The sequence below is a fragment of the Lepus europaeus genome, chromosome 6 (genome assembly GCF_033115175.1).
Source record: "Lepus europaeus isolate LE1 chromosome 6, mLepTim1.pri, whole genome shotgun sequence".
NCBI lineage: Eukaryota > Metazoa > Chordata > Mammalia > Lagomorpha > Leporidae > Lepus > Lepus europaeus.
The window spans coordinates 98,900,762-98,913,496 of NC_084832.1; the positions used below are offsets into that span (position 1 = coordinate 98,900,762).

The 12,735-nt window shown below is 51.5% G+C and overlaps 1 protein-coding gene across 3 annotated transcripts; it reads right to left on the bottom strand.

The window, feature by feature from the left end:
* Positions 1–232: 232 nt before the first annotated feature.
* Positions 233–6,623, bottom strand: CD27 (CD27 molecule). 3 transcript variants are annotated; one of them, XM_062195449.1, is made up of 6 exons: positions 6,488–6,623; positions 6,212–6,316; positions 1,149–1,328; positions 861–950; positions 563–682; positions 233–357 (listed from the first exon to the last, which is right to left on the bottom strand). In XM_062195449.1, exons 1-6 carry the CDS (start codon positions 6,621–6,623, stop codon positions 233–235), a joined length of 756 nt encoding a protein of 251 aa, XP_062051433.1. The 3 variants fall into 3 exon arrangements, with proteins under 3 accessions (XP_062051433.1, XP_062051432.1, XP_062051434.1); XM_062195448.1 differs by having other exon boundaries at positions 6,185–6,316; XM_062195450.1 differs by lacking the exon at positions 1,149–1,328 and having other exon boundaries at positions 6,185–6,316.
* Between the last annotated feature and the right edge of the window lie 6,112 nt (positions 6,624–12,735).

Below are 12,735 nucleotides of genomic sequence, written 5' to 3' on the forward strand. Positions count from 1 at the left end.
GCTGGGCCAGGGCGCACCCAGAGCTCCTGTCCTTGTCACTGCCGGTCTCAAAAAGGTCCTTGGTCAAGCCTGGACACGGGAAAGGGTCCTGATGACAGGGTGATCCCAACACTGGGGCTGCCAGGTCTTGCGTGCTCTGGTTGACCGTTGGGGTGGATGGAGGTGGGGGCTTTCTTGCAGTGATGACCCCACCGCCCCCGTCTCGTCCCCCCACCCCGGCCCCAGCGCAGGCTCAGGGATAGGAAGCAGGTTCGGGCTTCCGATAAGCCTCTTGGATGGGGATGGCGCTGCCTTCCTCCTCCCTGGGGCAGCTGTAAGGACCAGGCTCTGCGGGCACCGCGGCGCTTTCTCCTTTGTCTGCAAAAAGAGGATCAGAGGAGGCTTGGCTAGCAGGGAGTGAAGGGAGAAGGAGACCAGGGAAGGAGGGTGAGCTTAGGGGATGGATGGCTGCCAGGTGTGGGGGTGGGGAGTGCCAGCCACCAGAGTAGAGGGAGTAGGAACCAGCCTTGGAGCCAGGGAGCTTCCAGGGCAGCTGGGCTGGGCTGGGGGACAGGACTCTTACTTGATCCATATTTTCTTTGTTGATGGAGGAACAGGGCTCCGCCCAGGGTGAAAACAAGAAACATTCCGGAGAAGATCACAGCGATGCGGATGCAGTTGGAGCTGCACAGGGTCTTCTGGGCTGTGACAGGCAGGGCCACGCGAGGCCTTAGAGGGAGAGCCCAGCGCTCCTGTCTGCCCTGACTCCCTCTCCTCTCCCTCACGCCTCCCTTGGACTTCCTAATCTCTAGACTGCTTTTCCCACTCCTTGCTCCCAGGAGCTTCCTGGCTGTGGGGCTGGGGGTGGGGGAGACACTCACGTGGCCAGTGGGTAGGGAGAACTGGGGCAGGCAGCTGTCTCAAGTCAGCCGGGGTCTGCGCGGGTCTGTGCGTCCTGGCCGCTGGCCACTCTGGGAAAGCAGAGGCAGAATGAGGAGCAGCACAGGGCACTCTGGAGGGGATGCTGGCTTGGAGGCCAGGGTGCTGGATGAGATGGGAAGGCAGAAGCAGGCCAGCCAGGGAACTTAGTCGCAGGAGGGCGCCGTGATGGGGAGTACCCCTTGGGGTATCATCCCTACCTCTGATGACCAGAGTTGCCTGGAACTTACCTTTGGCATAAGGTAGGTGGGTGGGCTGTGTGTGTGGGCCTGGGTCCTGAGAAGGAGGAGCGATCACCAAGGGGCGTGGAGGAGGGTCACACTCGGTACACTCTTTGTCCCTGCAGTGCCAGCCACTGGGGCAGGTGCACTTGGCATTGGTGGTGATGGTGCAGTTACGGATGAGAAGACCTGGGGAAGAGGAGGGACAAATGGACACAGGACACTTGGGCCTTCTGAGACCAGTGAGGTCTGTTCACTTTGCCCCCTCAGCCCCCAGCCCACCTCTAGCAACACCCCCCCACACACACACACAAAGCCCTGCCTCTCCCTCACTGTCACCTCATCCCTTTGCCATTATTGTTATTAAAGAAGAAAGCTGGACTTTCCCGAAATTTCTTGGGTTCAGAAATAGAAACTATGGAAAGTAGGAAGAGTTTATATAATTTTCTCTGGTACTCGCTGATCATTTAATAACTTGATTGAAGTATAATATACATTTTAGAGGTACACAGTTCATAAGTGTAAAGCTTAAGAATTAGTACAGGGGCTGGCGTTGTGGCATAGTGGGTTAAGCTGCTACCTGCCGTGCCAGCATCCCTTGTGGACACCGGTTTGAGTTCCAGCTGCTCCACTTCCTATCCAGCTCCCTGCTAATGTGCCTGAGAAGTCAATGGAAGATGGCCCAAATGCTTGGGCCCATGCCACCCACATGGGAGACCCAGAGGAAGCTCCTTGCTCCTGGCTTCAGACCAGCACAGCTCTGATCATTGCAACTGTTAAGGGAGTAAGCCAGTGAATGGTAGATCTCCCTCACTCTCTGTCTCTCCTTGTCTCTCTCTGTAATGCTGCTTTTCAAATAAATAAAATAAATAAATCTTTAAAAAAATTGGTATAAATTGTGGGGCCAGCATTGTGGCATAGTGGGTTAAACCACCAGCTGTGCTGCTAGCATCCCAGATGGGCACCAGGTCCTTGTCCTGGCTGCTCCACTTCCTATCCAGCTCCCTGCTGGTGGCCTGGGAAGGCGGTGCGAGATGGCTTGGATGCTTGGGCCCCTGCACCCATATAGGAGACCTGAAGGGAGCTCCTAGCTCCTGGCTTCAGCCTGGCCCAGCCATGGCCATGGCGGCCATTTGGGGAGTGAACCAGCAGATAGAAGATTCTCTCTCTGTCTTTGCCTCTGTCTCTGTAGTTCTGCCTTTCAAACAAATAAGTAAATACATAAAAATGATTGGTATAGATTGGACTCACAGGTATAGCCAGTATCAGATCAAGAGAGAAAATGGCCAGCGGTGCACCAGCCCCCAAGAGCAGCCACCCTGCTGACTTCCTAGCACCTCAGATGACTTCTGCCTGTTTTTGCATTACATAGATGGAATCGTGCAGTGTGTTCTGTCCATCTGGCTTCTTCGACTCCACCTTTTGTGACTCCCATCCGTGCTGTTGACCGTCTGTAATTGCAGGTTATCCATTCTGATTGCTGACTAGTATTCTATTACAGGAACACACCACAATGTATTCATCCACTCTACTACTAATTTGGGTAGTTTCCAATTTCTAGCAATTAGGAATAGTGCTGCAGCGACCTCTGATGTTTATAACTTTATAGATGGGCTGGCACTGTGGCGTAGTGGGTAAAGCCACCACCTGTAATGCCAGCATCCCCTATGGGCACTGGTTCATATCCTGGCTGCTCCACTTCCAACCCAGCTCCCTGCTAGTGGCCTGGGAAAGCAGTGAAAGTTGGCCCAAGTGTTTGAGCCCCTGCCACCCTCATGGAAGACCCAGACAAATCTCCTGGCTTTGACCTGGCCCAGCCCAGGCCACTGTTGCCATCTGGAGAGTGAACCAGCAGGTGAGAGATCTCTCTCTTGCTCTCTCTCTCCCTTTCCTTCCCTCTAACTCTTTCAACTAAATAAATCTTAAAAACAACACCAAAACTTTATTAGAGAGTTGCTGGATTATAGTCACTCTGTGCCTTTTTTTTTTTTTTTTTTTGACAGGTAGAGTGGACAGTGAGAGAGAGACAGAGAGAAAGGTCTTCCTTTTGCCGTTGGTTCACCCTCCAATGGCCGCCGAGGTAGGCGCGCTGCGGCCAGCGCACTGCGCTGATCCGATGGCAGGAGCCAGGTGCTTCTCCTGGTCTCCCATGGGGTGCAGGGCCCAAAGACTTGGGCCATCCTCCACTGCACTCCCTGGCCACAGCAGAGAGCTGGCCTGGAAGAAGGGCAACCGGGACAGGATTGGTGCCCCGACCGGGACTAGAACCAGGTGTGCCGGCGCCGCAAGGCAGAGGATTAGCCTATTGAGCCGCGGCGCCGGCCACTCTGTGCCTTTAAACTATGTTTAACCTAAGTGTGGGGCCAGGTGCTGTGGCTGCTAGTTAGTTACATTAGGAGGGTGGGCTTTAGGGGCCCCGGGCTGGGCTGGGCTGGGCTGGCCACCGGGTGGAGAGGAGGTGGCAGCACCAGATGGAGGCCTGGTGGAGTGTAGAGCAGCACGTCCTTGGGGCCCTGACAGGTGCTTGTGCCTTTGGTCAGAATGGGGAGAGCAGGCAAACTCATTCTTCTCCCAGTTACGCCCCTGGTACTCTAGTTTCTGCATTCCAGATCTGAGTTGCTTACTAGAATTTGGTTTCCCTGTGGCTTAGCAGAAATTGTGAGCCAGCCTGGACAAGGATCCACAAGGGAAGAGTGAGAGAAGCCTGGGACAGTGACGGGAGAAGGGAATGGTGCCTGTAGTGGCAGGGTGACTATAAGGGGATCTACTAAAGGGGAAAGAGAAGTCAAAGAAGGGGCCAGGAGGGGCAGGTGTTTGGCACACTGGCTCGGATACCCCTGGGACATCTGCATCCCATGTCAGAGTGCCTGGGGTCGTGTTCTAGCCCTGCTTCCAATTCCTAGTGCACACCCTGGAAGCAGCAGATGATGGTTCAGGTACTTGGGTCTCTGCCACCCATGTAGGAGACTCAGACTGAGTTGTAGGCTCTCTTGTCTTCAGCATGGCCCAGCCCTGGCTGTTATGGGCATTTGTGGTGAATAAGCAGATGGGAGATCTTTGTTTCTGTCTCTGTGTCTCTTCCTTTCAAAGGAAAATAAATAAAAATCTTTTTTAAAAAATAAAGAAGGGTCTAGGGTTACAAACTACAAATGGGTGAAGTTCCATTATTGTCAGTGGTTAGTATTCAGAGACCTGTGCACAAAATTCCAGGCAAATTTCGGTTACTTCCTCACCTCACAGATGCAAATACTGATGTCCAGAGAGGGCCAACCTCATGCAGCCCCCTGATCACTCCTTGGGCTGCATCCCCGGGGGTCCTTCTGCAGCCAGATGCTGCCTGTACTTTGGGTTGAGCTCGTCTAGCCCTTGGTGAGGGGAGTGAGGACTGGCTCAGGACTGGGAAGAGGCCTTCTGTGGGGGCCTGCAGAGTGGGGGAGGCTGTGACTCAAAAATTCCAACCCTGCTGAGGCTGCCGCTGAGATGAGAAAAGCATCGAATCGTGGAGTGGATTGAGGGGTAATTTTTTTTTAATTTTTTTTTTTTTTAATTTTTGACAGGCAGAGTGGACAGTGAGAGAGAGACAGAGAGAAAGGTCTTCCTTTGCTGTTGGTTCACCCTCCAATGGCCGCTGCGGTAGCCGCACTGCGCTGATCTGATGGCAGGAGCCAGGTGCTTCTCCTGGTCTCCCATGGGGTGCAGGGCCCAAGGATTTGGGCCATCCTCCACTGCACTCCCTGGCCACAGCAGAGAGCTGGCCTGGAAGAGGGGCAACCGGGACAGGATCGGTGCCCCGACCGGGACTAGAACCCGGTGTGCCAGCGCCGCAAGGCGGAGGATTAGCCTAGTGAGCCGCGGCGCCGGCCGAGGGGTAATTCTTGTGCATTGAAGATGTTACTGTTTGATGGATTTGTAATGGCGAGTTATTCCCCCACCCCCCAAGACTGCAGCATTAAAGGCCCTAGAGAGACTGAGCCCATTTTATAGGCCAGAATAGTTTTGTCGTGACAATTAAGTAGCCTGGGGAGGGCCATGCAGGAGGCCATTTGTGCCCGGGGCTACTCCAACCCTGCGATTCTAGGGTTCACATGGTCTCTGCAATTCCAGCTAAGTCGGAGAAATAACAATGGCATTCCTAAGCACAGCTGCAAATATTACACTTCTTGATTTTAAAAAAGATGGAATTAAAAAATAAATCAGGGGCCAGCCTTGTGGCGCAGGAGGTTACGCCACCGCGTGTGGTGCCTGCGTCCCATAATGGATGGAGTCCCTGTTGGAGTCCCGGCTGCTCTGCTTCCCAACCTGCTTCCTGCTAACACACCTGGGAAGGCAGTGGAAGAGTATGGCCCATGTGCTTGGGCCCCTGCCACCCATGGGGGAAACCCTCATGGAATTCTTGATTCCTGGCTTCAGCCTGGCCCAGACCTGGCTGTGGGAACCATTTGGGGAGTAAACGGGCAGATGGAAAATCTCTCTCTCTGTCTTTGCCTTTCTGTGTTTCTATGACACTTTGCCTTTCAAATAAATACATCTTAAAAAAAAAAATCAGAAAAACACAGGCCACCTAATACTCATTTTCTCCAATTGTTTTTGTCGAAAAAAAAAAAAGAAGGGCTGTTATCTACTGGCTTATTGTGTTATTTCCTTAAGAAGAGGTATTCCAAGTTTGAAACGTGCAGCCTACGCCTGTGCACTCTGGGGACACAGTCAGGTCATTGCCTGGGGCTACGTGTCTGAAATCTGGGCTTTGAGAGCCACTGCCCCTCCTGACTGTCTTGACCCTGTCCATAGTCCCATTCTCACCAGTGCCTTAGATTTTTCTTCCCTCTCTCCCTGAAATGCTGGCTACCTTCCCACACTGATACAGGGCCTGCCCAGTGTGCCCCGTGTCTTAACCTGGCTCACTTCCTGCGAGCCTTGAAGTGGGCTGAAGCTCCAACTCCCCATCCACACTCAGTTCCCCCAGGCCTGCTCACACAATGCTCCCCCTGCGTCCGCCCACCACACACACACACACACACACACACACACACCCTCGCCCGTCTCACCAGAGTTGCAGTGCCGACAGCTCTCACAGTGGTGCCGGCTGTGGTGGTCCGGAGAAAAGGAGACCCCGGGGACACACGGTTCACACTGGGCAGCCTCTCCGTGCTCATCACAGTCCTTCACCAAGAATGTCCCTGTGAGCCAGGGGTCCAAGGTCAAGGCCCAGCGTAGGCAGCACCTCCACCCTCTCCAAGGCAGTACATGGGCTCCCGCTCCTTGCTTGGCTCGGCTGCCTGGAGCTCCTCTCTACTTTCCACCTGGTCCTCACTCCCAGCGCTCCGGCCCCTGCCGCGGCCCCCTCTCACCTGGGTCACACATCCGGCAGCACCGTTCGCCCGGAGCCCAGTAGTGCCTCCCTGGACAGCTCTTGAGGGCTGGGGTAGCCGAGAGGCCTGCCAGGGCCCCCAGGACACACAGCCAGCAGGGAGGTGGCCATGCCATGGCTTCTGCCCGGGGGGGCTCCTTGTGCGTAGGGTGCTGACCGCCCGCCTCTCCGGAGCGGGGGGCCCCTTTGCACCTCCTGGGCAGCGGCTGTAGCTCCTCTCCCAGTTGCCCCCACCTTTGGCGGCAGTTGAAGCTCTGCTGTGGCTGTTTTTTTTTTTCTTGTAGCAGCAACCTCCACCCCCTTCCCCTTTTCCGCATGCAGGGGAGTGCTGTTCTCCCGCAGCGCCTTGGTCTCTGCTTGCTTGCTTCTGTCTCCGAGACTGGGGAAGCATTTGACCCATCCACGCTGCTGCTTTTACCCAAAGAGGATGTCAGATGTACACAGTCTCCCACCTCTGTTACTCATGCCCTTAGCTGTCACCCACTTGTTCACAGTTCACAAACCGATCTGCCTGTCCCCCCGCTCCCCTCCTACTGCACAGAGAAAAACAATGGAAAGAAGGGGCACCAGGGTTGAGGACAGGGCCACAAACTTTTGAAAAATAACTTCAAAGTTGCTTATTTGAGAGAGAAAGAGAGAGACACAGACACAGGGAGAGCTTTCATCCACTGGTTCACTCCCCCAGTGCCTGCAAGGGTTAGGACTGGGCTGAGGCTGGAACCAGGTACTCAGTCCAGATCTCCCCATCACCACTGCCGTGACCACTGCCTCCTAGGGTCTGCATTATCAGGAAACTGGAGTCAGGAGCCAGACCCAGGGTTGGAACCCAGGTTTTCCAGTGTGTGACATGAGCAGATGCCCCCTGCTAGGTTCACAGACTTTAATCAGAAACTCTTGGGGGGGGGGGTGTCACATACATTTTGGAATTCAGAATTTTTCAAATTTGTAAAGAAACTACAGCACAAAACATCCCTACAGGGCTAGGGGACACATTTCTGTAGTCAAACTATTGCATATTTACATGAGTGGGGTGAAAAATGAGTAGCAGTAGCCCTGTATCTGACGAAGTCCAATTTTATGACTAAAAGAGTGAGCTTTCGAATGGTTTAGAATCACAAACAAGGGACATGGCGCTGTGGCAAATTGGGTAAAGCCACTGCCTACAATACCAGCATCACATATGGGCACTGGTTCATGTCCTGGCTGCTCCACTTCTGATCCAGCTTCCTGCTAAAGTGCCTGGGAAAGCAGCAGAAGACGACCCAACTGCTTGAGTCTCTGCCACCCATGTGGGAGACCTGGAAGAAATGCCTGGCTCCTGGCTTCTGCCTGGCCCAGCCCTGGCTGTTGTGGCCATTTGGTGAGTGAACCAGCAAAGGGAAGATCTCCCTCTTTGTCTCTTGTATCTCCTTCTCTCTAACTCTGACTTTCAAATATATAAGTAAATCTAAAAAAAAAAAAACAAAACAAACAAAAAAACAAGCAACAAAGGACATGGTGGACCCACGTCTGTCTCTTGTCCATCACGCTCTGTCCCAGGACATCACATGTTCTCTCCTTGAGTCTTCCGGCTGCCTGCTGGCCATTAGGCCTTCCTTTTCTGCCCCTGCACCCTCCCTCCTCACCCTGGTACCTTTCTTGTCCTCCCCTTCTCCCCTTCTCCACGTGGGCCAGTCCCTGGGGTCCTGGAGAGCCTCCTCTCCTTGGGCACGTGGGATTGAAGGTGGCTTCCTGTGTGGGGACTCTCCCATTTCCATAGCTCTCCCAGAAAGACTGAGGTGGGGGGGTCACAGAGACAGTGCTGGGGCCACGTGGGCCCTCTGCTTCCCCAGTGACGACATCAGGGCGGCTTATTCCTCCAGAGCGGGTTTCATTTAGGGGCTTTGTGGTTATCTGCACTCTGCTCCTACAGTTGTCACACCCCGTGGTCGCACCTGTTACATCTGCCCTCACTCCATACACTCTTCAGTTTCCTTTCTCTTCATTTTTTCCACCCTCCTGCCCTCCTCTGGCCCCCTCAACAGCTCCTCCTCCAGGGGGTCCGCTCGAGTGGGCAGCCATGAGTACGTGCGACAAGAAAGGCCGGAATCCCCACCTCTGGGAGCCTTAGCTTTGGGGGCCGAGGACTTTCCTGTCGCTAGCAGTCCTGCCCCATTCCCAGGGAATGGCAAATATCTCCACTGGTAAGCCTCAAGGCAGCAACGGCCAAAACCAGGAGACAGCACTCCATCCGGGTCTCCCACGTGGGTGGCAGGGGACCAAGCTCTTGGGAGGTTATCTGCTGTCTCCCGGGGACATCAGCAGGATGCACAAAGTAGCCAGGACTCCCGCCAGTGCTCCCGTGTGGGATGTGGGACACCCCGAAGTCTGTGCCCCAGCGCCTGCCCTTTGTGTGTCTTCTTTGGAAGAATGCCTGTTCAACATTTTGCTCATTTTCTTTTTTTATATAATACATTTTATTTTATTATTATTATTTTTTTTGACAGGCAGAGTGGAGAGAGAGAGAGAGAGACAGAGAGAAAGGTCTTCCTTTTTGCAGTTGGTTCACCCTCCAATGGTCACTGCAGCCGGCGCATCTCGCTGATCCAAAGCCAGGAGCCAGGTGCTTCTCCTGGTCTCCCATGCGGGTGCAGGGTCCAAGCACTTGGGCCATCCTCCACTGCCTTCCTGGGCCATAGCAGAGAGCTGGCCTGGAAGAGGGACAACCGGGATAGAATCCGGCGCCCCAACCAGGGCTAGAACCCGGTGTGCCGGCGCCGCAAGGCAGAGGATTAGCCTGTTAAGCCACGGCGCCAGCCTACATTTTGCTCATTTTCGAATCAGGTTTTTTGTTGCTGAATTTAGGAGTTCTGTAGGCATACGGATATGAATCTGTAGGCATATGTAGGATATGAATCTCTTATCAATATGTGATTTGCAAGTGTTTTCTTGCATTCCATGGATTGTCCTTTCACTCTCTTTATGTCATCTTTTGATGCACAAAATTTAAAAATATTTGTGAATTGGGCTGATGCTGTGGGGTAGTGGGTTAAGCCAGTATCCCATATGGGCGCCAGTTTGAGTCTTAGCTGTTCCACTTCTGATCCAGCTCCCTGCTAATGTGCCTGGGAAAGCAGCAGATGGCTCAAGTGCTTGGGCCCCTGCACATATGTGGGAGACCTGGAAGTAGCTTCTGGCTCCTGGCTTTTGTCTGGCTCAGCCCTGGCTGTTATGACTATTTAGGCGGTGAACCAACAGATGGAAGATTTCTCTCTCTCTCTCTCTCTCTCTCTCTCACTCTCTCCCTCTCTCCCTCTCTCCTCATCTCTCTCTGCAACTCTGCCTTTCAAATAAAATAAATAAATATTAAAAATTGTGAATGGGGCCTGGCACCATGGCATAGTGGGTAAATCTACCGTCTGTGATGCCTATATCCCATATGGGTGCCAGTTCATGTCCTGGCTGCTCCACTTCCAACCCAGCTCCCTGCTAATGGCCTGGGAAAACAGCAGATGGCCCAAAATATTTGTTAAGTCCAATTCATCTATTTATTTTTTTTTGTTGCCAGTGCCAATAAATCACTGACAAATGCAATGTTATGAAGAAAATTTATTTATTTATTATTTATTTTCATTTTTATTTGAAAGGCAGAAAGAGAACAGAGAGAACTTGCGTTTGCTTGTTTGCTCCCCCAAATGCCTGCAATAGCTGGGGATGGGCCAGGCCAAAGCCAGGAGCCAGGAATTCCATCAGAGTCTCCCACATGGGTGGCAGGGGCCCAGGAACTTTTTTTTTTTTAATGATTTATTTATTTGAAAGGCAGAGTTGCAGAGAGAGAGGGAGAAAGAGAGAGAGAGAGCATCTGCTGGTTCACTTCCCAAATGGCCATAATGACCAGGGTTGGATCAGGCCAAAGCCAGGAGCTTGGATCTCCATCCAGGTCTCCCTGGTGGGTGGCAGGGGCCCAAGTACATAGGCCATCTTCCACCGCTTTCCTAGGCACATTAGTAGGGAACTGGATCAGAAGTGGAGCAGCTGGGATTACAACCAGCACTCATAGAGGATGGGGGCATTGCAGGCAGTGGCTCAACCCTCTGTACCAGAACACCTGCACCCTGACCCAAGCACTTGGGCCATTATCTGCTGCCTTCCAGGATACGTCAGCAGGAAACTGGGTCAGAAGCAGAGTAGCTGGGCTTGAACTGACACTTTGATATGGGATGTGGGTGTCCCAACTAGCAGCTTAACCTGCTTGCTGGCCACAATGCTACCCCCTTTTTTGGTTTTTCATGTGTTTATAGCTGTACAATTTTCCACTCCATGCTATTTTTGCTAACTCCTGTAAGTTTTGTTATGTTGTGTTTGCCTTTTTATTTGTCTCTAAGCTGGTGCTGTGGCTCAGTAGGTTAATCCTTTGCCTTCAGTGCGGGCATCCCATATGGATGGCAGTTCTATTCCCAGCAGCTCCTCTTCCAATCCAGCTCTCTGCTATGGTCCAGGAAAGCAGTAGAAGATGGTCCAAGTGCTTGGGCCTCTGCACCCATGTGGGAGACCTGGAAGAAGCTCCTGGCTCCTGGCTTCAGATCGGCGCAGCTCCGGCCATTGTGGCCATTTGGGGAGTGAACCAGTGGATGAAAGACCTTTCTCTCTGTTTCTCCCTCTCACTGTCTGTAACTGTATCTCTCAAATAAATAAATAAAATCTTATTTGTCTAAGTATTTTCCAATTTCCCTTCCGATTTATTCTTTGATTCATTGATTATTTGAGTAGTGAGTTAATTTCCAGAAAATTTTGAATATTCCTGATTTATTATTTTTTTAAAGATTTATTTTTATTTATTTGAAAGAGTTACAGAGAGAAGTAGAGACAGAGAGAGGTCTTCCATCCTCTACTGCTTTCCCAGGCCATAGCAGAGAGCTGGATGGGAAGAGGAGCAGCTGGGACTAGAACCGGCGCTTGTATGGAATGCTGGCGCTTCAGGCTAGAGCTATAACTTGCTGCACCACGGCACCGCTCCCCCTGGTTTACTTTTATTATTAGTTTCTAACTTCATCCCATTGTGCTTGGTCTTTAATTCTCCGAAACACAATTTCTAGACTAATGTGTGGTCTGTCCTAGAAAATGGCCTACATACACTTGGGAAGAATGTGTTTGCTGCTACTATTGGCTAGAGCAGAATTTCTACATCTGTTAGATCTGCTTGGTTTACTGTGTTGTTTAAATTCTTTCTCACTTTCCTTCTCCTTGGTTGTCCTAGCCATTATCAAGAGTGAGGTCTTTAATGTAAAACAATCTCTTCTTTCAATTCTGTCAGTTTTTTGCTTCATAAATTTTGATGGTCTGCCATCAAAGTGTCATAAACATTTATAATCATTAGATCTTCTTGCTATTTTGAACCTTTTATTAACATGTAATGTCCTTCTCTGTCCCTTGTAAGCTTTTTGATTGAAAGTCCTTTTTTTCTGATATTAGCATAGCAACTCCTGCTCTCGTTTGGTTGCTATTTGCATGGAATCTTTTCCTATATTTTTACTTTCTGTTTAGGTCTGTGGCTCTAAAGTGAGTCTTTTGGGTTGGCATGATGGTGTGGTGGTTAAAGCCACTGCCAGCATCCCATATGAGCACTGGTTCAAGTCCCTGCTGCTCCACTTCTGATCTAACTTCTTGCTAATGTGCTTGGACAAGCAGCAGAAGATGGCCCAACTGCTTGGGACCCTGCCACCCATGTGGGAGACTCAGATGAAGTGCCAAGTTCCTTGTTTCAGCCTGGGCCAGCTCTGGCTGTTGCAGCCATTTGGGGAATGAACCAATGGATGAAAGATCTCTCTCTCTCTCTCTGTATTTGTATGTGTGTCTGTCTCTCTAACTCTGCCTTTCAAATAAATAAATAAATTTAAAAAAAAGATTAAAGTGAGTCTTTTGTAGTCAGCATATGTTTGAGTCATGGGAATTTTTTTTTAAAGATTTTTTTTTTTTATTTGAAAGGCAGAGATACAGAGAGGGAGGGGAGAGAGAGAGAGAGAGAGAGAGAGACTGATTTCCATCTGCTGGTTTACTCCCCAAATGCCTGCAACAACCAGGGCTGGACCAGACCAAAGCCAGGAGCCAGGAGCTTCTTCTGGGTCTCCCACGTGAGTGCAGGGGCCCAAGCACTTAAGCCATCTTTCGCTACTTTCTCAGATGCATTAACAGGGATCTGGATTGGAAGTGGAACTTCCAGGACTTGAAGCAGTGCCCATATGGGATGCT